The sequence below is a fragment of the Dermacentor variabilis genome, chromosome 8, assembly GCF_050947875.1.
Source record: "Dermacentor variabilis isolate Ectoservices chromosome 8, ASM5094787v1, whole genome shotgun sequence".
Classification (NCBI taxonomy): Eukaryota; Metazoa; Arthropoda; class Arachnida; order Ixodida; family Ixodidae; genus Dermacentor; species Dermacentor variabilis.
Window position 1 is genome coordinate 89,266,293 of NC_134575.1, and position 27,481 is coordinate 89,293,773.

A 27,481-nucleotide genomic window follows, 5' to 3' on the forward strand; every position below is an offset into this window, starting at 1 on the left:
TTTTTTTTAACATATTGCTTTTGTTTAGTGTTTCAAAGTGATGATATGCTTTCTAGGGCAATTTTCCAATTTGTGGACGCGTTCTGAGTGATGCTAGACTACTGTAAGGAACTAGGCAGTGGTATAAAAAGGGGAAAGAGCCTGGCAGGGCTTAGTGAGGGTTGTGCCGTGCTTGCTGACTGAGCGGTTGAGTTTCAGCGTAGTTCTAACGCTTGCCGGGAACGAGAACAAAAATGTGAACTCTCCCGGAGTCACTTTGCAGTGTCCCGTGCGAACCTGAACGAGAGAACGAGGCCTTCTCTGTGCGCTGCGCTCAAGAAACGTCGAGGGACGCCCGACTTCGGTTATGAGCATCATCGAGCGACATCCCTCCGGACAGCGGATGCAGTCCCCTGTCCATCGGGATCTCCTTCCCCCGGCGGGGCGGTCTGTTACGTTTCGCCTACGACGCGCGGTTTAGCCGGCGCGACTGCAACAAAGCGGCAGACATTTTTGGCCCGTTCGGCGTCGTCGCTACGCTCCCCGCCAAGCGCGTCCAGGCATGTTCCGATGCCACGTGTCTTCATGTGCGTGTGTGAGTGTATGTGCCATTGTGCCCGACCGGAGGCGCTACGAGAGTAGAAGTCACCTTCTCCTCCCAGCCATTGTGCCCGACCGAAGGCGCTACGAGAGTAGAAGTCTCCTTCTCCTCCCAGCCATTGTGCCCGACCGAAGGCGCTACGAGAGTAGGAGTTACCTTCTCCTCCCAGTCTTTGTGCCCGACCGGCGGCGCTACGACAGTATGCGTCACCTTATCTCATTGTACAATCACGTGCTCGTCTATTGAGGGGTTCCTTCTTGCCCTCAACTGCGAGAGTATAAAAGCAGCTGCCCCCGGACGCCAAAAGAGGGCTCCGATTTCTTCTGTTGAGTAAAGTGCTCTCCCGTCTCTCTACTTCGGTCAACCTGACCGCCAACTCTTTGCGATGTTAAAATAAACAAGTTGTTTTGTTGTTACCAGTCGACTCATGCTTTGCCGGGACCTTCGGATGCTTCCAGTTGTACCCCAGGCCGCCAGGCCAACGCTACCCTTGGGGCTTGCGACCCAGGTGCAACAACGGGCGTCAGCGCCGAGTTCCCAACAGGTCGTACCATCGGTGCGACCACAACAACCGTTGCCATCGGTGGGATTCAAACACTACCTTGAATAAACACTTTGTACGGATCGTGGAACGTTGTATTCTGATACAGTCTACACAAATGAATATTCGGTGATAATCAGTAAACGTGACATCAATTACACCCGCTGTATGATGAGTTGTAATACTAGAAAAAAATTCTATTAAATTATGTTTTTTGTGCCGGTTGAGTCGCACATATTGAGGGCCATAATTAATAAAGAAGCATAACCAAGCACATAATGTAGCGAGAGCATAAACGTTTAATAAAGACAAGAATGTTAGTAATAGAGCACTGCAATGATTATGCTCTTATTGAGGTGAAAGCATTAGATGGCTCATGGGTCCAAAAATCCGATGCCTGGCGTACTGGCACAAAAATTCATGTGGAGCCCAGCCCTCGACCTTTGGTGATAGTCGAACCCACAACTTTCGTGTTAATTAGGACGACTTCGGCCATAAATTTCTTCATAGAAAAGCGTGAAGCCTATGCTAAGAAGCGTGAGCATGACCTTTCGTTTTCATTAAGCCAAAGTGAATTAAATCAGAGTTAACTAAGACACAGTTAATAAATGCAATCGAACCCTCTATCTTTGTTCATAGCTAAACCCTCTCGGAGTATGGGCGAACCGGCCATGAACTGGCCAAGCCACTACCATTGCTGTGAATTGAGGCTAAAGTCGATTTTATTAAGAAATAGGTAATTCAGGAACGGTGCAAAGTGCAGCGGTGGCATAGAGGTAGAGCATCCGCCTCGCATGCAAGAGGATCATTGTTCGAATCCTGGTGCCGCGCAATCTTCCGCCGGATTTAAAAAAAAATTCGAGCGTTGATTAAATTGCATAAACAGGCCTGGAGTGCGGCTTGATCTCGGTGACCAGAACCGGTAATGCACTCCCTGACCAGAGCAGGATTCGCCACCCTGGTGCAGTACTTGGCCACAACGTCCTATATGAATACAACAATAAAACCCCGGCCCTCAGTCCCCAGCAGCTGCGAAGCAACTGACCACTGCGGTGGTCACACCTGTGACGCAGGAGAAGGTGTTACGAATCTCTGGGTCCGGTCAGGCCGCCATTGGAATCTGAACCTGGCAATGTTTACCGCTAGAACGTTATCTCGTCAGACGAGTCTAGCACTGCTATTCGAGGAATTAGCGGACAGTAAATGACATATAATAGGGCAAAGTGAGGTTAGGAGGAAAAAAAGTAGCATATACAGTGCTAAAAAGCGGTCACGTCCTGTGCTACCGGGGCTTAGCGGAGAGACGAGAGCTATGAGTCGGACTCCTGATTAATAAAGATGTAGCTGGTAACATGCAGGAACTCTATAGAATTAACCAGAGGGTGGCAGGTCTTGTGGTGAAACTTAATTTGTGGTACAAATTGAAGGTCGTACAGGTCTACACCCCTACATCCAGTCATGATGACCAGGAAGTCGAAAGCTTCTATGAGGACGTGGAATCGGCGATGGGTGAAGTCAAAATACACTATACTGATCGGCGACTTCAATGCCAAGGTAGGCAAGGAGCAGGCAGGAGACAATTCAATGAGGGAATATGGCATAAGCTCTACGAATAGCCGGGGAGAGTTATTAGTAGAGTTTGCAGAACAGAATAATGTGCGGATAATGAATACCTTTTACCGGAAGCGGGATAAACGAAAGTGGACGTGGAGGAGCCCGAACGACGATACTAGAAATGAAATAGACCTCATACTCTGCGCTAACCATGGCATCATACAAGATGTGGAAGTGCTCGGGAAGGTGCGCTGCAGTGACCATAGGATGGTAAGAACTCGAATTAGCCTAGACTTGAGCAGGGAACGGAAGAAAATGGTACATAAGAAGCCGATCAATGAGTTATCAGTAAGAGGGAAAATAGAGGACTTCCGGATCAAGCCACACTAGAGATAATCGGCTTTAACTCGGGAAGTGGATCTTACTGTTGAGGCAATCGAACCCACGACCTTTGGTGGGAGCTCTAGCCTCGACCTCTGGTGTTCATTATGGTGGAGTTAATTAATATACACTTATTTAGTAAATTGTTCATCAAGGCACTCGAACCCTCGACCTTCGGTAGGAATCAAACCCGCGACCTTCTGTGTTATTTAGGGTGGAGGTAAATAAAACTCAGTTAATTAGGAAACAGTTAATGAAGGCACTCGAAACCACGACCTCTGATGGAAGCCGAACGCTCGACTTTTGGTGGAGGTCGAACCCTCGACCTTAGGTGTTATTTAGGGTGGAGTTAATTAAATCACAATTAATTAGGAAATAGTTCAATAAGGCACTCGAAGACTCGACCTATGGTGGGAGCCGTACGCTCGACTTTTGGTGGGAGTTGAACACGCGACGTTTGGTGTTAATTAGGGTTTAGTAAATAATGTATAGGTAATTAAGGCACTCGCACGCTCGAACTTTGGCGGGAGTCGAACCCACGACCTTTGGTGTTAATCAGGGTGGCGTTAAAGTAAAGTTAATTAAGGTAATCGAACCCACGACATTTCGTATAGGAGAAAACAAGTAATATCAAGTTACAACGCGTTCGAAAGACAATGTGAAGTAATATGATGAATGTCTCGCGAGCGTGGAGGCTTCCGCCTTCGTGATCATTATCGTATGCTTAAGTCACTGTGAACGTTTTTCGCTAATAATAAACTTGAAAACAATATCTAACTGCGAACAAAAATCTGAATGCGATTTTGACGGAGAACGATAAATAGCAGTTACTTTTGTATTACGAATGTTTGGCCGAGAATACTTTGTGATGAAATTCCAACTAAACAGATTCGAATTGGCAGATTTCCATTGAAAGATCCCTGCGGCGCTTATAAATGAGTGACGACCTGGCGAAAACTGCAAATCCCCCACGGCGTTCCCTATCTCGATTGCAGTATTGCGAGGTGCAACCTAAAGGCCCATACAAGTATACAAGGTAACTTTTCTATGCAAATGGGGGGGGGGTGTATCTTCGCTATTAGAAATATGAATAACACCTACCATTCGCCATAAAAACGCGTATTCGTGCAAAAGGGAAATGAAATCAGGTGTATCCCACTGGTACGCCTGTGAGGTACACGTCAAATGGACTTGTGCAGGAAAGAAGCGTAGGAAGAACACTGCCAAGAACATTTAAAAAGGCGAAAGTGTAAAATAAAGATTTCTATGGTAGCATACAATTTAAAAAAAACAACAGCAGTTAACAACCAAGCCACACGGCCCACACGTGGTTGTGTTGCTCCGCCAGCCAATCACAGAAGCAAACAAAATCATCGTCATGCGGTCTTTTCAAAATGGCGTCGTACTCGATACCTCCAGAGCCTCTGCTGTTCTTGAAGTCTTTTCATCGACGGAAGCAATGAAGTGCGCAACGGACATGGACAAAGTGTGTTGAGCCTGAGCATTTCACTCTTCGGAAGTCTACCTGCCATCGTTGCTTAGTGGTTGTGATGTTGGGTTGCGAAGCGCGAGGTCGCGGCTTCGAATCCTGGCCACTTCGGCCGCATTTTTGATTGGGCCGAAATGCGAAAACACCCGTGTACTTAGATTTAGATGCACGCTAAAGAACGCCAGGTGGTCCCCACTACGGCATTCCTCATGGTTCCGGCACGTAAAACTCCTTGTTCAATTAATTAAATCTTGAAAAGTCTGCGGTACAATTCATTTCACTGCTCAGCCTGTTTTAGCCATGAAACGTCACTGCCAACTGAAGTGCAACAAGACAATATACTGCGCAGTTGCAGCGAAGCAAGCATTTTATTTCAGTTCAATAAAGAATTAAGCATTCGCCATTCCACTATATTAGGCGAGGGAAACATATAAATTTACGCGCTAGTAATGTTATTTTCGTGGTTACCGCCTGATTTGGTAAGGGGAAAAGTTTGAAGAATGAATTATTTGCAGCCTCGCGGAGGAACAGTGGCTGGCTGTTATGAGAGCGTGTGCGGGGCTTCACTGTAGACTTGAGTTGTATCCGACTATAGCAACGTTTTTTTTTTATTAGCTCTGGAAGAATTATGGAGGAATATACTTTTGCGAGACGATAACAGTTCTTTTGGATCCCTCGTTTACTGCTCTAGCAAGTTATTCGCTACAACCAACTCGTATTGTCATTTGGGAAGTCGCGTAACCTTGCGTGACCGCCAGTCCCGTATAAGTCGGCATAGCACAGGACGCTGCAGTAATTGACGTACTGCGCCCACCGCGGAAGGTTAGAAAAACACCTATACATAAGCACAGCAGAGAAGTGGCTACGTCAGGCGGCTCGACTGATAACTGTAGAAGCGTCATTCAAAACACACGGAATTCTTCTCCAGTTCCGGCGGCGCTTCCTCTACTTCCTTTTTAAATAAAAAGATGTTGATCGATGAATATTTTCATAAACAACGGTTAAATTTGTTAATATTCGCTTTTTCTTCTTGTTTGGCTGTTGTCTTTGGCTGTTGCTTTGTCTCTTCCTTAATAGATCGCTTAATTTCTCGACTCCTTAGTACTCTTGTTTTCTGTTGCCAATTTTGCACGAAAAGTTCTGTACAATTAGGGAAAAACCAGACGAGGTAAGGGGCGACAGTTTTAGGAAGCTTTAGCTCGGGTGCGCCTATCTAAACACATGTAAAAGGAGAATTCATTTTTCTCGGCAACCACGGCACCAAATTAGACGAGGGTTGTTTCATTTAAAAGAGAAACTTAAAATCTAGTGACCGTTGGTTTCCAATTTTTTATTTACGTCGTCAATTTTTTTATTATATAATCGGCAAAAAATAAAAATTTCAGAAAACGAGATTATCAGGTTTACAACCCTCTAACTCAGCAAGGAAAAATAGTCTCACCATTCTGCGAGTCGCATCTGATGTTACATTTAAAGGCGACAACATTTATACGTTAGACATGAATCTAGAAAGATTTTGAAATATTGAGATAAAGCTTTTGCTGAACCCTTGTACACAACGCAACGAATTCACGTAAGAAATAAATTGACGCATCTAATTTGTCCGCTTTGAATGATCTAATGCACGCCGTTTACAGAACTGCGGTATCTGGTTTTCATGCAGAGCTATTCATTTATAAACATCGTGAGTCTATTCTTTTTTGCGAACTTTCGAATTTCTGAAAATCTCTTTCAGGAAATTTAGGCCGTAAATCGAGATTCCGCTTGCAGCAGTCACTAGAATTTAACTTTCTCTCTCAAATGCAACAAATTTAATTAAAAGCGGTCCAGGGGTTGTCTCAAAGAAGCGTTTTTACGTGTTACATGTATTTGAATAGGCAGCGTTGGAGTTGGGCCCGAGCTAAAGCTTCCTCTTAAGGGTTATTGCAGGGTTTGATGATGGACGCTATTTCGCATTATTTTATTTTCCAGTTATCTAATCGATATCGCGGGCACATGGTTCCGAGGATCTGCCACCACCGCGGCGAGCCGTCACTCGAGGAAATAATGAAGCAAAAGGAGAAAAACGCAGTGGGCGTTCTGTCCTGCCGCAACTCGTTTCTCGTGCATACAGACCAACTGACTACGAACCGAATCCCTTTCCTGGTCCCTCGATGAGTCTAAACAAAGAAGGTTGAACTAACGAAGCAACAGCAATGTGCGAGACCGTAGAATAGGTGCTGACAACTGAACGCATATCGAGTTAATCGCGCGGGCACCGAATCTATGAGAAAACTGGCCTTCACACCCCAGGAGATGCTGATAACTACAGCCATCGAAAAGGCGTGAAAAAGACAGCAAAACGTTGACCTCCAAATAGTTGTGAAGTCGCAACATTGATTTGGCGGCGCTTTAGGAATGTGTGTGAGGAGTGGTGGCGTAGGCGTGGAGGGGGGAGGGGTCATGCCGCTTAATTTCGGGGGGAGGGGGCGGGGCACCCCGGGCCCCCACCCCTGGGTACGTGCCCGGTTTAAATACTAGGAGATCCTTGAATTCTGCACAATCGTACTTGTTCCAACGCCGCGGGTATTGCGTCTATTTTCTTGTAGTTACGCCTTCTCTCTCCCTTTTCTCTCTTCCCCTTGTCGCTTCCCCCAGCGTGGGGTAGCCAACCAGACCCTTGACTATAGTTAACATTCCTCTCTCTCTCTTTCTCTCTCATCCCAAGATTATAGCCTAGTCTTAAGCGACGAAGGCCAAATATGTAGGATTGTGACTAGCTTTTATAAGCACTATTGTGACTAATACCCAAATCAGACGGGCAGATTTAGTGGCACTTGGACCTAGTGCACGTTGCCTCGCCGAGTACCACTGCAACGGCGTTAAGGCGGCGTGGTGCTAAGCGGCAAAACGAAGTGTAATTCGGGTTGATGACAATGGCCATTCAAAATTGTACAACCATTTGTAGAGCTGGATATTATTGACAGCATTTTAAGCTTTAGAAGCGGTTTAGAAGCCAAATGCCTAATGAAATGCAGAAGGGTACACGGGACGCCGTATGCCCAGCGGCGTTCTCTCTAGCCGACAGAATGGACGCTCCTACGCCGTGACGACGTGCAACCCACGTGATGCAAGCTGGGTGCAATTGTCATGAGCCAAGGCGAGACATCATCACATCCGAGCAAACTCACTTCATCGCAGCCCAGTGAGTTCGCTGTACGCACTAGCTGCTTCGTTTTCCCCATATGGCTCCAGCAAGATTCTTACCCCACCCATGACGCCTTATGTCATCTCAATCAATGGGCGGATCAGTTCCTATGACAGAACCCACAGATTTCTTGGCGTAATTATCGACCGAGACCTCTGTTGGAGCCCGCACGTGGCCTACATGAAACGGCGGCCGACAGCAACCTCCCAGTTGTTTAAATACTTGACAGGAAAGACGTGGGGGATGTCAGTAGACGCAATGCTGAGACTCTACAGAGCTCTCTTTCTCGGTTCTTTAATATACAGTCTGCCTGTACTGAACAACACCTACAAGACAAATATTCGTGTTCTGCAGGCAGCACAAGCTCAAGCACTCAGAGTTTGTCTTGGTTTGCCCAGATGCACGTCAACTGAGGCAACTATTGCGATTGCTCGGGACCATCCAATGCAAACTCACATCACGGTGGAAGCCCTGAGAAGGCGTATCAGACATTTTGCCCGTGCCCCCTATCACCACCTTGCAACACTACCTTCAGACAGGCACCAAGCGTCATTCTCTAAAACTATAGTCAAGTACAACGACAAACTTCCCTCGGGCTTCACCGCTGCATCTAAACCATCGATACCCCCTTGGTGCCTTGTCAGCCCCACAGTCCATCTCAGCCTACCAGGAATCGGGAAAAAGTCTGAGATGTCGTCGCCTGCTCTGAAACAACTGTCTCGGCTTCTTCTGCGCGAGAGGTAAGCGTACAGTGAACATATTTATACTGATGGTTCCACAAACATCCAGTGTTCGTCCGGTGCTGTGGTCGTCCCAGCAAGAGGTATTACCAACAGCTTTAGGACTGACCACCCAACGACATCTACATCTGCGGAACTAGCTGCTCTTCGCACTGCACTTTGTTTCGTCAATCGGGAACCACCTCGACAATGGTCAATTTTCAGTGACTCAAAGGCAGCCCTACAATCTGTGCTATCAGCTCTGCGTCGCGGGGCATTCGAACAGCTCGTGCTCGATATTAGATGCCTACTCCATACATGAGAAAGGACATAACGTGACGTTTCAGTGGCTGGCAAGCCACTGCGGCGTCATAGGAAATGAAGACGTCGATAAAGCCGCTCGGACAGCTCTTGAAGACATACAGGAAGAGGCCATACCACTTTCACGGTCCGACGCAGCCAGCAGACTTCAAGTACTTGCGCGGGAGATCACGCCCTCTCTATGGTGCACACCAAGCAGCCAGACCAACCGGAGCAATCGTCAACACGACCTGCCCTCCTTGATGCATCTCTGTATGCCAACTGGACTCCGCCGAAATGAGGCCACCCTGCTTTATCGCTTATGGCTAGGGGTGGCCTCCACGATATCTTCCTCGTTTCGCATTGGAATGGCCGACAACGCACTCTGCAATGCCTGTCTTTGCGAGGAAACACATTTTGTGCGACTGTCCTGAATATAATGTTCAGAGATAGTCCATGACGTCCGTTCTAGCGCACTTTGACAATAGACCATTGTCAGTTGCAACCATTTTCACATATCGCCGACAGAAGACATCGCAGCTGAAGGCGACGAAGGGTCTACTTCGGTTTATGAAGGAGACGGGCTTAGACAAGCGGCTGTGACAGTGATATAACCTACCGCGCAAGAGTGACAGACTGTAACCAACGATGTGTGTGCCGTGTTATGTGCTCTCTATCTCTTCTCTCCATCTTTCATCCCCCCATCCCGCTCCCATGTGTAGGGTAGCAAACCGGTTAGGCTAAACTGGTTAACCTCCCTACCTTCCTTCTCCACTGTTTCGTTCCTTCCTTACCCAACCCCCCCGTGCAGAGTAGACAACCGGACACTTACTCTGGTTAAGCTCTCTGCCCTTCACCTCTTGTTTTCCCTCCTTCCTCTGGAGTTCGAGTCTGCGCAGAGCGTCTCGTTGCGGAAGCCGCTAGCGACGTAAAGTGAGTAAACAAGCTGTCTAGTGCTTGCACTTTGCCGGTTCAGGCAGTAATGTTGTCATTACCACGGCGACAGGTGCTGCTCATGGCCGTGCACCTACCGAAGACAAAGACTCACTGTCCTATATAGTCCAGAAGGGTGTCTTGCCGTGTGTATTCTGTAGGGAGTAGCTACGCCCAACACCTGGGAGTGCGCGAGGCGTGCTTCATCCCGACCGACCCCCACCTTGGTATCCGGAGTACCCTATGCCGACGATTCGCACTACCGCGAGCTTAGGTCGGTCCTCAGCACCTATTCCATGATAGGACAGCGGGTGCTGATCGTATGCGATTCAGCACCTTGCATGCGCAACCTCAAAGGATCGGAAATCGCTTAAAAAATGAACATCTATAAAGAGCATCGGCGGCAGGGGACGTTACTACAAGCGTCGCCCCTTCCGAAATTTCCCTGATTCTAAAGCCAATAAAGAGGAAAATCAAGAACCTTGCGCATCGCGAAACTGATCGAGTCTGGCATCCTCCGCCGCCTACAGTAGCCGTTCCTCGAACGCCAGTCGTTCCCACGGAACACAAAACGTCTTGACAACTTCTCGGAACGGCTACAAACGGCTATAGACGTCTTGGTCTACACGAAGACGTTAAACAGACGTTATTCGAAACATTATGTAGCGACAAGTAGAGTGAATCAAACAGACTATTGTGTCTCAGCTGTGGTATCAGCCCACGCCTGACGTCAACGAAGTATATTTTGGTGAACATCTTCAGAGCGTCTAACTCAAGAACTTTTTTAGATGTTTGTTCAGACAAAGCGCGATACGCTTAGGTGTGCGCGTGAAAAAGATTTATAATGCATGTGCCCGACGCGCAGCGTTTCATTCCGTGACACTTAACAAGCCAATCAGTTAGTTAACGTCGCGTCATAGCCTTTCGATGCTTAAATTTCCCCCTTTGGGTGAACAACCACAAAAAGCCTGCAGGGTTCTTTGATGTCATTTCGATCTTATCCCTCGATCGCAACACCTACGTGTTTTCCGAGCGGCCAACGTTCACTCCACCAGGCGCGTAGCACGATCGAAGATAATAAGCTGCGATCGAACGGCAGTGTAGAGAAGAAAAAAACGGCCGGGCGCACATGTGTGCGCCTGTTCAGCGTCCCTATCAGCTAGAGCACAGGCCTTCCTTTCCCTTAGCGTGAACAAGCGATGAAGAATCCACAATTGCGATATCGGCTAGCGTCAACGGCAGATCTGCCGCGCGCGTTCGCAAACGTGCACTCCGTTTGAGAACGGCGAAATGCTATCTGCTCTTGTACAGCACCAGGGGGCGCCAATAGGTGTTCTGTGGGGGCGCGCTGAAGTTGCCGCCCGATTCAAAGGTAGATAGCCGCATAACATCAACATCACCAATCGCGTAGAACGGACGGTACGGCAGCGAGATTAAAGCCTTTCGCTACTTTTAGAGGAAATTAGGCACTTTTGGGCTTTAGGTAATTGTCGTTGAGCCGCGCTCCCTCTATGACTTCATGTGGATAGCAGTGGATAGTGCCAATCTTTTCCTTCCTCAGGACTACGTCTCTCAGTAAAGTTTTGATTTCGGCGCGTGCTCATTCTTTAGCTTTTGCTCACCGGTGCTCATGGTTCCCCTGCCAAGTTCTATCGGGTTTATATTTTAGCTTGTGCACCGCTCACAGTTCTTTTGCTCACGTTCAAGCCTTGACCAGCGCCAGCAGAAGCGGTGCAGTTCTTACGGTACGTATACGTTTACTTTCTTCAACTTGCACGCAACTTTTGTTTTGGCGCGCCCGTACGTGCTGGTGTGAAGTTTAGACTCGTTTATGCATTTGCATTTCACATAATTTCGTTGAATTATTCCAGAAATTCTAGCTACGGCAATGGAAAGAAAGAAAAAGCCATTTGAGGCTTTATCTCGACAGCAAAAATATCGTCGACTTAGTGCTGTAGTCGAGCCCTTGGTTTGCGATCTTCACGTGCCAGGAAGTGTCGAACGAGAGTCACGTTCAACTGACGATACGGACAAAGTGCATACAGTGGATTCATCTTCTTTTCCATCTGTTAGTGTCGCGTCAAACGATGGTTTTTCGGAGCACAGTTCCGGCTCTACAAGTGAAGTGTCGCGAGACTCGCATGAGAGGACTGTGTCAGGACCTATTGGTGCGCGAGACAAAGAAGCGAGTGCTGTGTGTTTTCGTGACGAACAGGACAGTTCAAGCTCTACTACATCGCTGCCAAGTGATACGTGTGAGCGAATTGAGTGCGCGGCAGCGTTTCGTCCGTCCGAACAGAGTGGTTCGACAGAGATGGCTCGCCACTTGAGAAATTGGGCGTGCGAGCAAAATGTTACGCATACGGCGGTGTCCGCACTACTCAGAGTATTGAAAACACACTCCTGTCTTTCGGACTTGCCATCTGACGCACGGACGCTGCTTCGAACTCCGCGAGTGGCTTTGATTGAGGACTGTGCTAATGGATCGTACTGTCATTTTGGCATTGCAGACAGCATTAATTCAATGTTAGCGAACAGTACGAATTTATCGCTAGTGTCGCAAAGCATTGCACTGTTTTTTTATATTGATGGGCTTCCACTCAGCAAAAGCTCACTAAGCCAGTTTTGGCCAATTCTAGCCAGCACATCTGACATTCCAGGAAGTGGTGTGTTTTTGGTTGGATGCTATCATGGAAATCAGAAACCAGCTTCTCTGACTGACTTCCTTGGCCCTCTAGTCAAAGATTTGCTTCATCTTCTTGATAATGGACTGCAGGTTCACGGCAAGCCAGTTACCATTAGTGTGAAAGGTTTCATTTGTGATGCACCTGCACGTGCATTTATTTTTGGCACAAAGTTACATTCTGGCTACTATGGCTGTGGAAAGTGCAAACAAAAAGGTGAATATGCAGAAGGAAGAGTTGTTTTTCCAGAAATGCAGGCGCCATTGCGAACAGATGCCGACTTTGATCAAAGAGTGCAGGAAGAACACCATGTTTCTGAAACGCCACTTTCAGCACTACCAATTGGCCTTGTTTCACAGTTTCCCTTAGACTACATGCACCTAGTATGTATCGGGGTCACTAAAAAGTTGATACTTCTTTGGTTGAGAGGCCCATTGCCACATCGTTTGCCTTCAACATCTATTGAAAGGATTTCAAAATGGCTGTTGGCGCTTTCACGGACACATTGTGAGGAGTTTGCCAGGAGGCCACGATCTCTCAGAGAGATTGATCGTTGGAAAGCAACTGAGCTTCGCTGCTTCCTTTTGTATTTAGGTCCTTGTGTTCTGAGAGGTATTTTGTCGAAAAATCTGTACAGTCACTTTCTCATTCTTCACACAGCAATCACCATACTTTCGAGCCCTTCTCTCTGTCGCGAGTACTGCAGCTATGCAAAGGAGCTCCTTATTTGTTTTGTTTCATCATTCCAGTCCATTTATGGAAAGCACAGTCTTTCCTATAATGTTCATTCATTGGTTCATCTGGCTGATGATGTCTTGAGATACGGGCCTCTTGACAGCTTCAGTGCATTTCCAGCAGAAAATTTCATGCATCACCTCAAGAAGTTGGTAAGGCATTCAAAGAAACCACTAGAGCAGCTGGTTAACCGAATAGCAGAACGACTGTCCTCAGGTACGTTGTTTGTCATCAAACAACCTTCTTTGCAAGGAGTAGAATGTTCGCAGATTCACAGCAGTGGTCCACTTGCAGAGCGTTGCATTGGACCTCAGTACCACATAGCAAGCTTTCCACAATTTACCTTAAGGACTTCTGAAGGCAACAATGTCTGTACCATGGCAGATTCCACTGTTGTCATGATATCAAACTTTGCACATGATATTCAGGGAAATAAAGTGCTAATTGGGAAAGCCCTTGAATGTTCTGGTGACCTTTACACTACACCTTGTCCATCATCTCATCTTGGAATAGTCATCGTGAAAAAGGTTGACAGTCCTCTTTCGTCAAGGATGCTCTGTGATGTTATGTCCAAGTGTGTGCTGCTGCCTCTTGCAGGTTCCCCCTCCGAATATGCACTGTTGCCCCTAATCCACTCAACTGTATTGCCCCCCCTGCACATATAAAATCTGAAACTGTGGAATAGTTCATGCTTGTTAATTGCAGATATCTTTATTTCACTATAGACCTCATGAAGCTGAATAGCTTTGCTGAGCCACCTTACAACTAAGCCATCTGGCTTCTAGGTCGCACTTGGGACATTAATTTCGAACTGGCAGATTTGGCTCTGTTAACAGCTGCAGCCAACTGTCCAACTGCCACTCTCACTAGCTAAATTGCACATGACATCTCCTCATAGTGGCAATGGCAGTACTTATCAGCATACGGAAACTTAAGCATAGCTACAACAACACTTGTTACACTGCACCTGACAAATTAATGGCCTGCACATTACCACTCGTAAAATCACCATGTCTGACAGCCTAAGTGGATGTCCCAAATGGCCAGCATGCCAGATGGCTTGGCCACTGGGTGACTCAGCAAAGTGACATGCCATTGGTCTGCAAACATTTGTTCCCATTATATATATTGAAAAGTATAATGATAAACTACTCATACAAGGATAGTGTGTATAAAATACTGTGTATTTGGGCCTTATGTGATGTGGTAAACTTGAATGTTTGCATGTAAACCTGTAAATAATGCACACCATGCAATAATACTGACAATCACTGAACACTAGATTATGCCTCTACTACATAATTGTTCCTCAAATAAATCTTGTGTAAAGTTTAATGCTTAAACACAGCACATCTCAATATTTTTACATTTTTGGGGATTGCTTTTTTTATGCCTTTGTTTTTTACATCTGTGGTGTCCTGGACCAAAGCTGTGCCTATTGGGTTGACCTGTACACCTGTCAGAATTTTTCTGCTCTCTTTTTGTTTTCCATGCTCACAATAATAGGTTATGTATGCTGTCTTGAGATTTGTTGATGACAACAGTGTTGCTGTTGTCCCAACCAACTGGTTGTTGAAGAAAAAAAAGATGTGTTTGTGGCCGACTATGCTGGGCACCCATGAATTGACAAAAGCTGTGAAACGACGTGCCCATCTCAATCCTTCTACAACGCCTAACTTCAAGGTGAAGGTGATCAAAACTACAGGTATGAAACAGTTTTTTGCAAATTGGTTTTATCATTTTGAGATTGCTGTTACTCTTAAAGCCATTTGCAGCCTGTAAGGGAGTTGGGGGAAGCATACAGAAAAAAAGCTGTTCAGCATGAATAACACAGATAAGTAAATATACTATGCGATTTCTTTTTCAGCAACATACGATGAAGCTCGGCAAAAGTTGCCACAAGCAGAAAATTCGGACAATGTCGACACAACAGATCAAGGTAAGGGCTTCTCCTAATTCCATTTTCAGTATCCTTATACAATTCACATTTACAGAAAAAGGACGTGGTAAGCGGCGCAAATACACACGCATTTTGAGCTCGTCGGATGATTCGGAAGAGGAAGACAATTTCAATCTTCCGGAACCACCCTTCTCTCAAAGGTAGTAGCTGTTTTCAGGCACTCTTTCAAAATATGCTAATCCGTGCACATGTTGCAGCACTTCAAGCGCCAGTAATGATGGCAGAACAAGTAAGTGATGGCTACTTTTTGTCAGCAGTAGAACCAGCTTGCATTGCAAGTGATAAAATGTGAGCTAAACCTTGGGGAGAGATAAACAAATGTAAGCTTTAATCTGGTATTCATACTTACTGAGGCACTACACCATAAGCAGCAAGCTGAATTCCTGCTATTCCTTGAATATGTATCACTGAATTAAATTTTGCACTGGATTGCAGTTTCCAGACAAAGGCTTACTGAAACAGCTCCTGAAAGTAAGACTTTTGCCTTTACGTAAGCACTATAGCACCGCTGAATTTTGGTCCTGGGTACTTATTAAATTTCTGTTTTGCAGAAACCCAGCAGACAGACTTATCTGCGCAGACAGCTCATCTATGTAAGATTTTCTCTTCTAGTAAGCAGCTATGTGCCATTGCTGCATGTGCTCATTTAATTTTTTGTCCCTTTTCTAGCCTCGGTGGAAGAACAAAATGGTTTGTAATGGATATGCGTTGTTGCGTTTTATGTATGTATGAACAGTGCTGAAACTAATGTGGCTAAGCAAGGCTGCTGTATCAAACATTTAGTGAAAATGTGCTTGTCCTTTACAGAGAGTGAAAATGACAGCCTAAACGAATCACAAGCCCCAGGTAAATTTTGTTGCAAGTTGTCTTCTTACACACAGCCAACAGTGCAGTAACATAATTTGATTTCATATTACCTTTGTTGCTTACTCATTGCACTTGGTTTAGTAAATATGTAGTGCATGTCATGAAATACTGATTTGGTCATGCATGAATATACTAGGACCATTTGACGAGTAGAGCTTGTTTAGAGTTGTCGTACTGAGTCATTTGTGCTTTCTTTTTGTGACAGGCAGCCAGCAAGCTCAATGTGCTGTGCAGTCATTTCAGTCAGGTAAGTTTCATTCATAACAGTAGAAAACCAGGTGATGTCATATTTTAATATATTTTCTGCTTTTTTGCCCTGGGAGTTGCCAGCTCCTGATTACTACATGCATGCATAGTTATAGAGCAAGTGCCTAGAAGAGCTGCATATTCTTGTGTGAAATTGCTCGTTTCCTTTTAGCACACCAGCCTAGGGCACCATTTCTGCAGCCACGTCGTGAAAGTAAGTTTCCTTGCTGGCACCCTCGGCAGTCGGCTTGCTAAGTAATGTTTTGGCATATATGCATATCATTTTCCTAATTTTTTCCACTTTATTTGCTCAAGGCCCATTACAGTGGTCCATCTCCAGTGCCCAAGGTGCGTTTTGCTATTGACTGTGTTCCATAACTCAACAAGTGTGATCAAGGAGAGACCCATTCTTAGATATTGCACTTCTTTTTATAGGAGGCTGGCGGAGAGCACCAGCTGCAGAGTCTCGTTCAGGTGAAATTCGTCTGTCACTGCAGTTTTACTGCTTTTTGCTTGTGACTGCTTTTTTTAAGACACTACCATACTTGGAAATTTTAACTTTCTGCAGACTCACCGCTTTGTATGGCACCAAGCTCCCAAGGTTTGTTGTGGAATTGAGTTTTGCTCTCCATACATGCATGATTACCGCTGCATAGAGCTAGTAATTAAGCAGATAATGCTTTGAGGATTCTGTGGGTTTTTCACAGGAAGCCTTCCAGGAATACCATTCCCAGAGTTGCATTTAGGTAAATTTAATTTGAAAATTGAAACCTATGTGTGTAGCAGTTGAATGATGCACAATTGCACACTACTCTTTTTCTGCAGACTCTCCACGATGGATCGCACAACATTCGCAAGGTGAATTGTGGGGGGTACACTTTTCGAGCTCATATATATATACATTACGGCCAGTTATTAAAAAAAACAAAACAATTTTGCTTTGCTTTCTTGCAGAAAGTTGTCTAGGAGTACAAGTACCAGCCGCACAGACATATCCTGGTAAGTTTTCTGGGATTTTCAGCTTGTATCATTTCATTCATAACATTTCATTCTTTATTTTTCTTAATCTTGCAATATTCATGGATTCCTTGCTGCTTTATATATGCGCACTAACTGATGCCATTGTATTTTTTTGGAATTGTGCTTGCTTGTACAGGAACTGGACATGCAGAATTCGCCACGCAGTCTTGTCACCTAGGTAATATTTAACATCACCTGTCTATTAATACTTAGAATGCTACTATGAATGTGGAAAACGTTTCCTCTACATTTTTTTGCAGAACTGCCACGGTGGCCTGCTTCTAGTTCTCAAGGCAAGTTGTATTTGTCACATCTTGGTGCATGAACACATGATTGGTTATAATGCCAACAATTAAAATACAGCTGTATTGCTGAGTGGTCATCTGGTTTGCTTGTTTTTCTAGGCAGCCACTGTCCCGCGTTAGTGTCACAGTTGCATCACCAAGGTAAGGCTTCATTTGTCAAAACTAACCTCAACAGCTGCACAGAGTGCACAGCCTCATTTTGTACATTTTGCAAATGTACAAAATTACATTTTGCATGACATTTTACTCCCAAGGTGTTTGTATAATGCTGAGGATTGATGGTTGTTGCAGCTTTGTGCTGGTGTACTTGAAAAAATCCAGTTAGCTCAGCAATGTAGAATGAGTGTTGCTGGAATTATGCATTATTACTGCAGAAACTATATGGTCTGTAGATGCCAACTTTGAATTTCATGTCCAGGTATGTGTCTCCCTCACTTATGTGCTGCTGTAGACAACCACGCTTTCTTTTTGGAGGAGCTACTCTTCTTTGCTAGTGTTGTATTCCTTCCTACTGGTAGCAGCTTTTATTCTTGTCCTAAGAGAACCACTCAACAGAAATGTAACCTTTCTTTGTTCTACAAGGTTAGTGCATCTAGAATGGTGGAACAACATAAGTGCTAGCTTGAAGCTGCAAAGTATCCATGTGTGGGCCAATGTGCCCACACTGTTTTTGGAGAAACAGAAGTGTTAGTGTGGGGTGTAATGCATGAGGAGAGTTGGAAATGCAGGGGTAATTTGTAGCATTGTAGGAAATTTGTTTTATCAATCATTTCACAAGTGTAGCTGTTTGGGCAAAGAGTGGGTAATGCACTGTTTGGTGTAAGTGCACAGTAAATAATGAAATGATGAAAAAGGTAGAGACTGGGACCAATATTGCGGCATGTGTCCCTGTTCTTTTGCATCTTGTTCTTGTTTGATGTAACCACAACAAATCCTACATTGAATTGGGGAGTGTTGCATGGAGATTAGCTGGTGCTCAAGAGGTTTCAGAGGATGTTAGTTATACTCGGAGCTTTGCTGTAAATGCAATTGATTCTTCATGGCTGTTAGTCTCTAGACCTTTTTTGTACAAGTGCAGTTTCCAGACATTCACCGAGTGATCTTGCAGTTCAAGAAAGTGTGTAAAATGTTTTGTTTTACAGGTGAAGCACCCAGCCATTCTCAGAGTGGTTTCTCCGTTCAAGAAGGTGTGTATAATGAACTTGATTATTGCACCTACCTGCCTTTGTACGATTTTAATTAATGTTTAATCTCACACTGGACTGCAGAACAGTTAGAACATAGCCACAAAAGTTTGTAAGATAGTGCAAAGTTGTCTGCTGTATAAATTTTACAAAAGACATCTTAAATCCTTGTACGTTTGTTTCCAATCTGCAGAACAAACTGACCAAAGTCTGCTGGCTTCAATCAGGAAGGAGATCTCATGTAAGCACATTTTGGTAAACTTTATTTTGCATTCAGTTTGCTCATCAATAAAGGTATTACACAGGTATTGCACTTAAGGAATTTAGTTATAACAATTGATTTGGTAAACGAGAAATTTAATATTTCCCACCTTTTTACATGCTAATAAATGCATCACTGCTCACGTGCATGTGTTCAATACACTGTTTGAGTTTTCTGTTTTCCAATTAGGTAATTTATCTTCATTTATTAAGATGTTGCCAGAATCTGTTTAATCCCATCCATAAAAAAGCCTTTGTGGTAGTGGAATGAAGTTTCTTATATTGGACTGAGAAATGTGCTTACATGAATGCATTTGCAAACCATTAGGTAGTATTTTTGTCTGCACATTTCATCTTCACATTTCATCATCACATTTCAGCCGCTACTCGCAGCATCTTGAAAGACATGGCTGTCTTAAAAACGCAAAATGAGGCCATTTTGAACCTCTTAGGTAATAACCGCGAGTGCGAGATGGATGAGCAGCCTGTACAGACATACCCGCTAAGGACGGTTGATGAAATTGACCATCTGGAAGGTAATTTGAAAAGCTCCAGCAGCACCCGCAGGCAACTGGTAAATAATATTCAACAACTTGGTTTTATAAGTATAATTATTTTGCTGTTCTTCAACAGTGCAAAGTCCTAGGTCACATTGGCGGCAACACAGTGCGCTCAACAACTTCAAACATCTTGAAATATTTACTTCACGATTCCGTCGCTGTCATGTACAGTCTCCATGGGCAAAAAGGAAAAAGAGCCTTGGCTGAGACGGAGTTGTGCCGCATAATTCTGGGTAAGCGGTGTGCAAGTGTCTGCAAGTTACTGTAATAAGTCGCATGCTAGATTTACAGCATTGGCTTGCTTTAAGTGCACATCGAGTCATAATGTGTAATTTTGCAATCTGTAAGCTGTAACAAAACATTAAAAAATTGTTTTGCCGTATGCAAGCTCAGTTTAAACACATTGAGAAGGTCACTTCTGGCAGTGGCCTACTGGCTATGGCATTCAACTGAACGCATTGTCAAATGCTTGAATACCAACCATATGTCTGCAGCCCTCCACCACAGTATTTTATTATGTGGCATTAGCTGTGGTATGTAAAAAAATCGGCAATTAAATAACTAGCTAAGTTTTCAGAACGTTAGCTCAGTCACTTAATATACAAAAGATGGTTATTTGGAGACCTGTGTGGTTTTGTTGAATGCCCATTGTATAACTTAGTGCTTTTTACAGAGTCTGTACGAAAAAATGCAGCAACAGCATCTGCTTCAGACGCGGAGATCCGTACAGGTATCATGGCATGGCTAAAGAATGCGCAAGCCCGTCTTGATGCAGCCATGAAGCGGTAATCTGATCCATTATTTAAAATAATTCACATGTCTTAACTCCTCAATTTAGGCTTGTCCATGTCAGATTATTTCTATATGTGTTGGCCCGAGGGCACTCATGCTGATTTTCACCTCAAGGACATTCTTGAAATATAGGCTGATATACAGACATGAAAAATAAACGAAATAATCTACCGTGCAGTTTCTAAATTTCTAAATATGCCTTCATATTCATTTCAGTTCTGAAGTTTATGCAATAATTACAATTTGTTTCATGACGCATCTTTTGTGTATCCAGAGCCGATATATGTTCAATAGTATTTGAAGATTTGTGCAGTTAAAAATTAATCTGCCTAACTCCACGGAAAATAAACATAGGCTGCAACTTTACAGACTGCTGAGCATTTCTTAAGTGTGAAGCAGGTCATGAATTGTAATTTTCTCATTCTTGTCACCCATATATCCTCATCAAGGTCTGTATCTTGCTATAAATTAGTTTTTTTACCTTGCTGTAGGGCACATGTTGAAACGGACCAATGAATAAACAGTTAAATGGTGGCAAAGCAGCCACATTTTTCAAGCAGTTTTGTGCTCACCAATCAAACCTAAGGTAAACATATAGAAGCATGCTAGGATTGACTGTTTTTTTGACTGTCTTCTTTTAATTTTGATGCAGCTGTTACGTTTACTCATTCATGACACCACAAGGCCTGCTGGTTGCCATTGTTTATGTCTAGTCGAGGTAAGCCGCATGGTTCCAAGCCAGAGGTTGACTGTATTGTGGACTGACTACTTTTAATTTCTACGCAGCTCTTATGTTTACTCTCACGGAACCACGAGGTGTGCTGGCTGCAGTTGTTTTTGTCTAGTCGAGGTAAGCTGCATGGTTCCAAGCCAGAGCTCGACTGTATTGTGGACTGACTACTTTTAATTTCTACGCAGCTCTTCCGTTTACTCTCACGGAACCATGAGGCGTGCTGGCTGCAGTTGTTTTTGTCTAGTCGAGGTAAGCCGCATGGTTCCAAGCCAGAGCTTGACTGTATTGTGGACTGACTACTTTTAATTTCTATGCAGCTCTTATGTTTACTCTCACGGAACCACAAGGCGTGCTGGCTGCAGTTGTTTTTGTCTAGTCCAGGTAAGCCGCATGGTTCCAAGCCAGAGCTTGACTGTATTGTGGACTGACTACTTTTAATTTCGATGCAGCTCTTACGTTTACTCTCACGGAACCACAAGGCGTGCTGGCTGCAATTGTTTTTGTCTAGTCGAGGTAAGCCGCATGGTTTCAAGCCAGAGCTTGACTGTATTGTGGACTGACTACTTTTAATTTCTATGCAGCTCTTATGTTTGCTCTCACGGAACCACGGGGCGTGCTGGCTGCAGTTGTTTTTGTCTAGTCGAGGTAAGCTGCATGGTTCCAAGCCAGAGCTTGACTATTGTGGACTGACTACTTTTAATTTCTATGCAGCTCTTATGTTTACTCTCACAGAACCACGAGGCGTGCTGGCTTCAATTGTTTTTGTCTAGTCGAGGTAAGCCGCATGGTTCCAAGCCAGAGCTTGACTGTATTGTAGACTGACTACTTTTAATTTCTATGCAGCTCTTACGTTTACTCTCGCAGAACCACGAGGCGTGCTGGCTGCAGTTGTTTTTGTCTAGTCGAGGTAAGCCGCATGGTTCCAAGCCAGAGCTTGACTGTATTGTGGACTGACTACTTTTAATTTCTATGCAGCTCTTACGTTTACTCTCACGGAACCACGAGGCGTGCTGGCTGCAGTTGTTTTTGTCTAGTCGAGGTAAGCCGCATGGTTCCAAGCCAGAGCTTGACTGTATTGTGGACTGACTACTTTTAATTTCTATGCAGCTCTTATGTTTACTCTCACGGAACCACAAGGCGTGCTGGCTGCAGTTGTTTTTGTCTAGTCCAGGTAAGCCGCATGGTTCCAAGCCAGAGCTTGACTGTATTGTGGACTGACTACTTTTAATTTCTATGCAGCTCTTACGTTTACTCTCACGGAACCACGAGGCGTGCTGGCTGCAGTTGTTTTTGTCTAGTCGAGGTAAGCCGCATGGTTCCAAGCCAGAGCTTGACTGTATTGTGGACTGACTACTTTTAATTTCTATGCAGCTCTTATGTTTACTCTCACGGAACCACAAGGCGTGCTGGCTGCAGTTGTTTTTGTCTAGTCCAGGTAAGCCGCATGGTTCCAAGCCAGAGCTTGACTGTATTGTGGACTGACTACTTTTAATTTCGATGCAGCTCTTACGTTTACTCTCACGGAACCACGAGGCGTGCTGGCTGCAGTTGTTTTTGTCTAGTCGAGGTAAGCCGCATGGTTCCAAGCCAGAGCTTGACTGTATTGTGGACTGACTACTTTTAATTTCTATGCAGCTCTTATGTTTACTCTCAGGGAACCACAAGGCGTGCTGGCTGCAGTTGTTTTTGTCTAGTCCAGGTAAGCCGCATGGTTCCAAGCCAGAGCTTGACTGTATTGTGGACTGACTACTTTTAATTTCTATGCAGCTCTTACGTTTACTCTCACGGAACCACGAGGCGTGCTGGCTGCAGTTGTTTTTGTCTAGTCGAGGTAAGCCGCATGGTTCCAAGCCAGAGCTTGACTGTATTGTGGACTGACTACTTTTAATTTCTATGCAGCTCTTATGTTTACTCTCACGGAACCACAAGGCGTGCTGGCTGCAGTTGTTTTTGTCTAGTCCAGGTAAGCCGCATGGTTCCAAGCCAGAGCTTGACTGTATTGTGGACTGACTACTTTTAATTGCGATGCAGCTCTTACGTTTACTCTCACGGAACCACAAGGCGTGCTGGCTGCAATTGTTTTTGTCTAGTCGAGGTAAGCCGCATGGTTCCAAGCCAGAGCTTGACTGTATTGTGGACTGACTACTTTTAATTTCTATGCAGCTCTTATGTTTACTCTCACGGAACCACAAGGCATGCTGGCTGCAGTTGTTTTTGTCTAGTCATGGTAAGTCGCATGGTTCCAAGCTTCACATCTTGTTGCATTCTTAAAAGCAGCCCTGAAACACTTCTTGAACATAGTGAGAAAACAATGCTGCTTTGTCGTTGAGGCTGCTGTGGGCATATGAACCGAATATTACTGCACTACATGAAGCAGGGAATTTACAATCGCATGTCAAACACAGCGAAAAATTGCTTCCTCTCGCTTTTGCAATGTTGCCACATTGAACGCAGCTGGCCCACCAATGCTATTGGCTGATTTCGTGATCACAGGAGTATTCTCGGTAATATATAATTCCTAATTTGAGTTAAATAAATGAAAAATGTCTGCAACCTCAGAAAGAGAATAATAATTTCATCTTTGCACTGGGCATAGCTGCATCGGCTGCGTGTGGCCTCTGAGATGGCAGCAACGTGCTGCATAGTGTAGTCCATCACAGGCCAGAACAGGGTGCCACTACCCACCGTGGTTGCTTAGTGGCTATGGTGTTGGGCTGCTGAGCACGAGGTCGCGGGATCGAAGCCCGGCCACGGCGGCCGCATTTCGATGGGGGCGAAATGCGAAAACACCCGTGTGCTTAGATTTAGGCGCACGTTAAAGAACCCCAGGTGGTCAAAATTTCCAGAGTCCTCCACTACGGCTTGCCTCATAATCAGAAAGTGGTTTTGGCACATAAAACCCCAAATATTATTATTAACAGGGTGCCACGACACTCAACTGTTGACCTTTGCTGTGCTCTCTTGGCTTCTCCACTGTGTAGCTACCAGTGCACTAGCAGACACGAGAATAGTAAGTCGGGTATTGGTGTGATTACTCTGCTTATAGTTGCAGTATTCGAAAAATGTTTACGGCATGTGATGACGTCTTCTCATGGTAAGGCCATCCTATGTTTAGTTAGAAAAGTGTTTCCGGGCCCCTTTGGAAAGAGTGGTTTTATGACATGTGGTACAATATCGCAATAGTAATTGTAAGAAACACATTGAAAGGAGCAATTTCTCGCCTTGATTGCCAGGCTTGAGTATGCCTGTTGCTTTAACTTATACAACCCACCATCACCACTGAAATGAAAGTAACTGTTCTAACAGATATGTTTGCAAACCATCACCACTGCTAATGACGTACTGCAAGTCTGTGTGTGGATTAAACCATTTGCCAGTGTAATTGCACTCTACCATTGCTTTTTCATGATATATCAGAAAAATAGTGCTGAACATCATCATGTAGCATAGGATTTTGAGAGAAGCAGTTGCTTAAAATTATAAAGTAAATGTGACCAAAGCAAAACAACGGCACATATATTTCTATTTGAAATACCGAATTGCACATCTTCATTGTAAATGATTTGTGGCTTCTTTCTTTTTCACTGCTGTATTGCAGAGCAAACCTTCATGTGAGGACTGCAGCAGGGCAAACATCTGTGGGCACGCAGTGGTATCCAAGAGGGAAGGGTCCATTGCTGTGGATTCTGCAGCTACATAATCACTTTATGTGGTCACCTTTTCTATAGTATTTTTAAATTATGTAAGGTCTGCATGTCCTTTATTTTATTAGTCAATAAAGCCGCTTTGTCATAAGATCAGGTGGTCATTTTTTGCTGCATGTTGTGCACATTTGCTTTGGATGAGTGATTGCACAAAAATCCCATTTATTACATATGTTACAAAATTTTATGCAGGTTATTATAAACAATGTAATGCTTCAATTTATTTTTCAGCTCTATATATGAACATGTCGTGTCATAATTTTGCTTTTTACCATGCCAATGTAGGATAACCATTTACCAATGCTCCTGCAAGTACACCTATAAAAGCCTGCGTATTGTTTCCGAATTATAAAATACTGGGAACGTCTAATTAAATTCTAATTTTGTTCTTGTCAAGATGTTTATAAAAGCCTGCATATATAATGCTTCCGAAGCCACTACTACACAATCCTGGGAACGTCTAATGCAGTTCTTGAAGTTGTTCTAGTCGAGATGTTTATTAGCCAACTTTTAGCGTAACGTTAGCAGGGCTTACTGAAGTACCTGTAGACGTCCACGGCTAGAAAAGGTCTTGACCAGGACAGCTATTAGACTTTTGAATTAGCCGTTCAAGACATCTTTTAGACATCAAATAGCTGCTTCCGTGTTTCGTGGGTTCTTTGCGGACACGCAATTCAACTTTCGCACTGATTTACCCATGCAGTACGTGACACTTCAGCTAAAGGAGGATGCTAGTGGCCCTCCATCTTGCAACTAAGCGGCAGCAGTGCTCGACTTAGGCCTGAAGGAGGCGTTTGACGACATCTAGCATGGCCTCATGCTCAGCAATCTTGCCTTTTGCGTTACGGGACATGGGTGTGCGACTACATCAGCGCCTTCCCATGTGGTCGTGCCGCCAGGATTGGGAATGTCTTCACTACAAAAATAGAATGCGCTTAACGTGTCGCGATATCCTCTAAGGTCCGGTATTCTAGCTCTGACCTCGCGCTCTCAGGACTCTCCCCACAGCTCGATAGTATACCGGTTTGTCGTCACGCTATCTACGCGGAGAACACGATTTGGATTACTCAGAGGTCGGATCGTGCTATCCAGGTAAGGATTCAGCTCGAAACTTTCAACAATAAAGCATGGATTACCGCGAAGTTGTGAAAATCACTTTCACTATATATAGTTACTATTGCATTAATTGAAAGAGGCTGAAAATGCTTCAGTGACAGTTTTAATGCCATCGCAGTCTTTGGGCACTTCGCGCACTTTCCGGGGGATATGTATGTATGTATGTATGTATGTATGTATGTATGTATGTATGTATGTATGTATGTATGTATGTATGTATGTATGTATGTATGTATGTATGTATGTATGTATGTATGTATGTATGTATGTATGTATGTATGTATGTATGTATGTATGTATGTATGTATGTATGTATGTATGTATGTATGTATGTATCTATGTATGTATGTGGGTCTAAGCGTTATCCCACCTACATGTGTCACTGGGTAGGCCATGATCGAATGGCTGGCGCATTGGGTTGCCGTGCTGAAGTAACAGGGTTTGAAGCCCACCAACTTGGGTCACTGAATATATGGCAATGTGTACATACGTGCCGTCCTTCTACGAACCTCTTTCACTCCGGAGTGGGTCACTGTAAGATACGGGACTGCGTAGGTGCCGCTGTTTGAAGAAACTCTTTTATGCCGACTTCGAGCCCTGGGGTTTGTGCCACTGAATCTTCGCTGGCCTCCGATGAACCTATTTGATGGCAACTTGTTCACTGCGCACGTGCTCGTAGGTGTGCCCTGTTCTTCAATGAACGTCTTTGATGTCAACTTAGGTGACTGAGTATGCGCCACTGGGAATGTACTGTGCTGGAATGACGAAAACGTCCGTTCATTTCTCCGATCATGAGAGCAACCGATCCCACGTCATAAGGTTTCCTCTAGGACAGCAACCCGACGCATTAGCAGGCTGCGCCACAAATGCATTAGGCATGTGCCCTTTTCTAGGAACGCCTTTCAGGCCACCGCTTTAGCAAGCTGTGCCATGAATGCACTGGGTATGTGCTGCTCTTCAATGAACATCTCGCCAACTTGAGTCACTGAGTATGTGCCACTGAGCGTGCGGCAAGCAAGGAAATAATTCTCAGCATTCGCAGACCTTCGACCACATAATATGGGAATGTCCGTACTCTCCCGGGGGAACGCACAAAATAGGTAGTAGAGACACCTGGGAGACCCTGCTGCGCAGCTCGGACTCTGAGCTCCAGCTCCGGCTCGTCCAATTGGCTGAAGAGGCTGCTAGGAACCACGACCTCCCAGCCTGCATCTGAGGCGGCGGCACTCACCCCCTGACCTGCGTGTCGGGGGTGGGAAGATCACCTTATCCGTTGGACAATAATGTTTATTCTATCTATCAGCATTCGCAGGCACCGGCATGCCACGTTTCACGTGTCGGAGGCTGGGCGCAGACATCTCGGCAGTGCCACTCATCGGCGCAGCGTGTCGACGAAGAAGCGGGAGAGAAGATATCCATTCTTGAGCAGAAGAGTCCCGCTACAGTACATGCCTCATAAACGTTTCAACGGTGGTAATATGGTGTTCAGCTATATTGATTATAGTCGGCACTCATCGTGAGATTTATGCGGCATTTTTTTTTCATAATGAGCATATTATAGGCCGGATTATAAATCACATGTGGTTAACCATTAAGGCGAAAGCCTAAAGGGGCTCGTTGCTCTTTGGCC

The 27,481-nt window shown here is 44.8% G+C and overlaps 3 protein-coding genes across 3 annotated transcripts; all 3 read left to right on the forward strand.

Moving 5' to 3' along the window:
* Positions 1-10,979: 10,979 nt before the first annotated feature.
* LOC142590396 (uncharacterized) lies at positions 10,980-15,382 on the forward strand. Its single transcript, XM_075702480.1, has 5 exons — positions 10,980-11,429; positions 14,610-14,808; positions 14,971-15,042; positions 15,098-15,203; positions 15,261-15,382. Exons 2-5 carry the CDS (start codon positions 14,613-14,615, stop codon positions 15,298-15,300), a joined length of 414 nt encoding a protein of 137 aa, XP_075558595.1. The 5' UTR covers positions 10,980-11,429; positions 14,610-14,612; the 3' UTR covers positions 15,301-15,382.
* Positions 12,620-13,939, forward strand: LOC142591476 (uncharacterized). Its single transcript, XM_075703805.1, has one exon. It carries the CDS (start codon positions 12,620-12,622, stop codon positions 13,766-13,768), a length of 1,149 nt encoding a protein of 382 aa, XP_075559920.1. The 3' UTR covers positions 13,769-13,939.
* A 492-nt stretch (positions 15,383-15,874) lies between the features above and the next one.
* On the forward strand, positions 15,875-22,677 carry LOC142590397 (uncharacterized). The gene is made up of 30 exons (XM_075702482.1): positions 15,875-15,909; positions 16,136-16,177; positions 16,349-16,390; positions 16,492-16,524; positions 16,612-16,650; positions 16,745-16,777; positions 16,884-16,922; positions 17,002-17,034; positions 17,131-17,175; positions 17,333-17,374; positions 17,457-17,493; positions 17,605-17,642; positions 18,644-18,688; positions 18,879-18,926; positions 19,327-19,520; positions 19,580-19,739; positions 20,790-20,884; positions 20,951-21,016; positions 21,085-21,148; positions 21,217-21,280; positions 21,349-21,412; positions 21,481-21,544; positions 21,613-21,676; positions 21,743-21,806; positions 21,875-21,938; positions 22,007-22,070; positions 22,139-22,202; positions 22,271-22,334; positions 22,403-22,466; positions 22,535-22,677. The coding sequence occupies exons 6-17, from the start codon at positions 16,759-16,761 to the stop codon at positions 20,816-20,818; spliced, it is 729 nt and encodes a 242-aa protein (XP_075558597.1). The 5' UTR covers positions 15,875-15,909; positions 16,136-16,177; positions 16,349-16,390; positions 16,492-16,524; positions 16,612-16,650; positions 16,745-16,758; the 3' UTR covers positions 20,819-20,884; positions 20,951-21,016; positions 21,085-21,148; positions 21,217-21,280; positions 21,349-21,412; positions 21,481-21,544; positions 21,613-21,676; positions 21,743-21,806; positions 21,875-21,938; positions 22,007-22,070; positions 22,139-22,202; positions 22,271-22,334; positions 22,403-22,466; positions 22,535-22,677.
* The last annotated feature ends 4,804 nt before the right edge of the window (positions 22,678-27,481 follow it).

What these genes read in the sequence shown, in the direction of transcription:
- LOC142590396 (XM_075702480.1), top strand. Translation starts at nt 14,613, where the DNA reads ATGTATGCTGTCTTGAGATTTGTTGATGACAACAGTGTTGCTGTTGTC. An exon ending in TGTCGACACAACAGATCAAG is followed by an intron (nt 15,043 to 15,097) that starts GTAAGGGCTTCT and finishes TCACATTTACAG; the next exon opens with AAAAAGGACGTGGTAAGCGG. An exon ending in GAACCACCCTTCTCTCAAAG is followed by an intron (nt 15,204 to 15,260) that starts GTAGTAGCTGTT and finishes CACATGTTGCAG; the next exon opens with CACTTCAAGCGCCAGTAATG.
- LOC142591476 (XM_075703805.1), top strand. Translation starts at nt 12,620, where the DNA reads ATGCAGGCGCCATTGCGAACAGATGCCGACTTTGATCAAAGAGTGCAG.
- LOC142590397 (XM_075702482.1), top strand. An exon ending in ATTCCCAGAGTTGCATTTAG is followed by an intron (nt 16,923 to 17,001) that starts GTAAATTTAATT and finishes CTTTTTCTGCAG; the next exon opens with ACTCTCCACGATGGATCGCA. An exon ending in GATCGCACAACATTCGCAAG is followed by an intron (nt 17,035 to 17,130) that starts GTGAATTGTGGG and finishes GCTTTCTTGCAG; the next exon opens with AAAGTTGTCTAGGAGTACAA.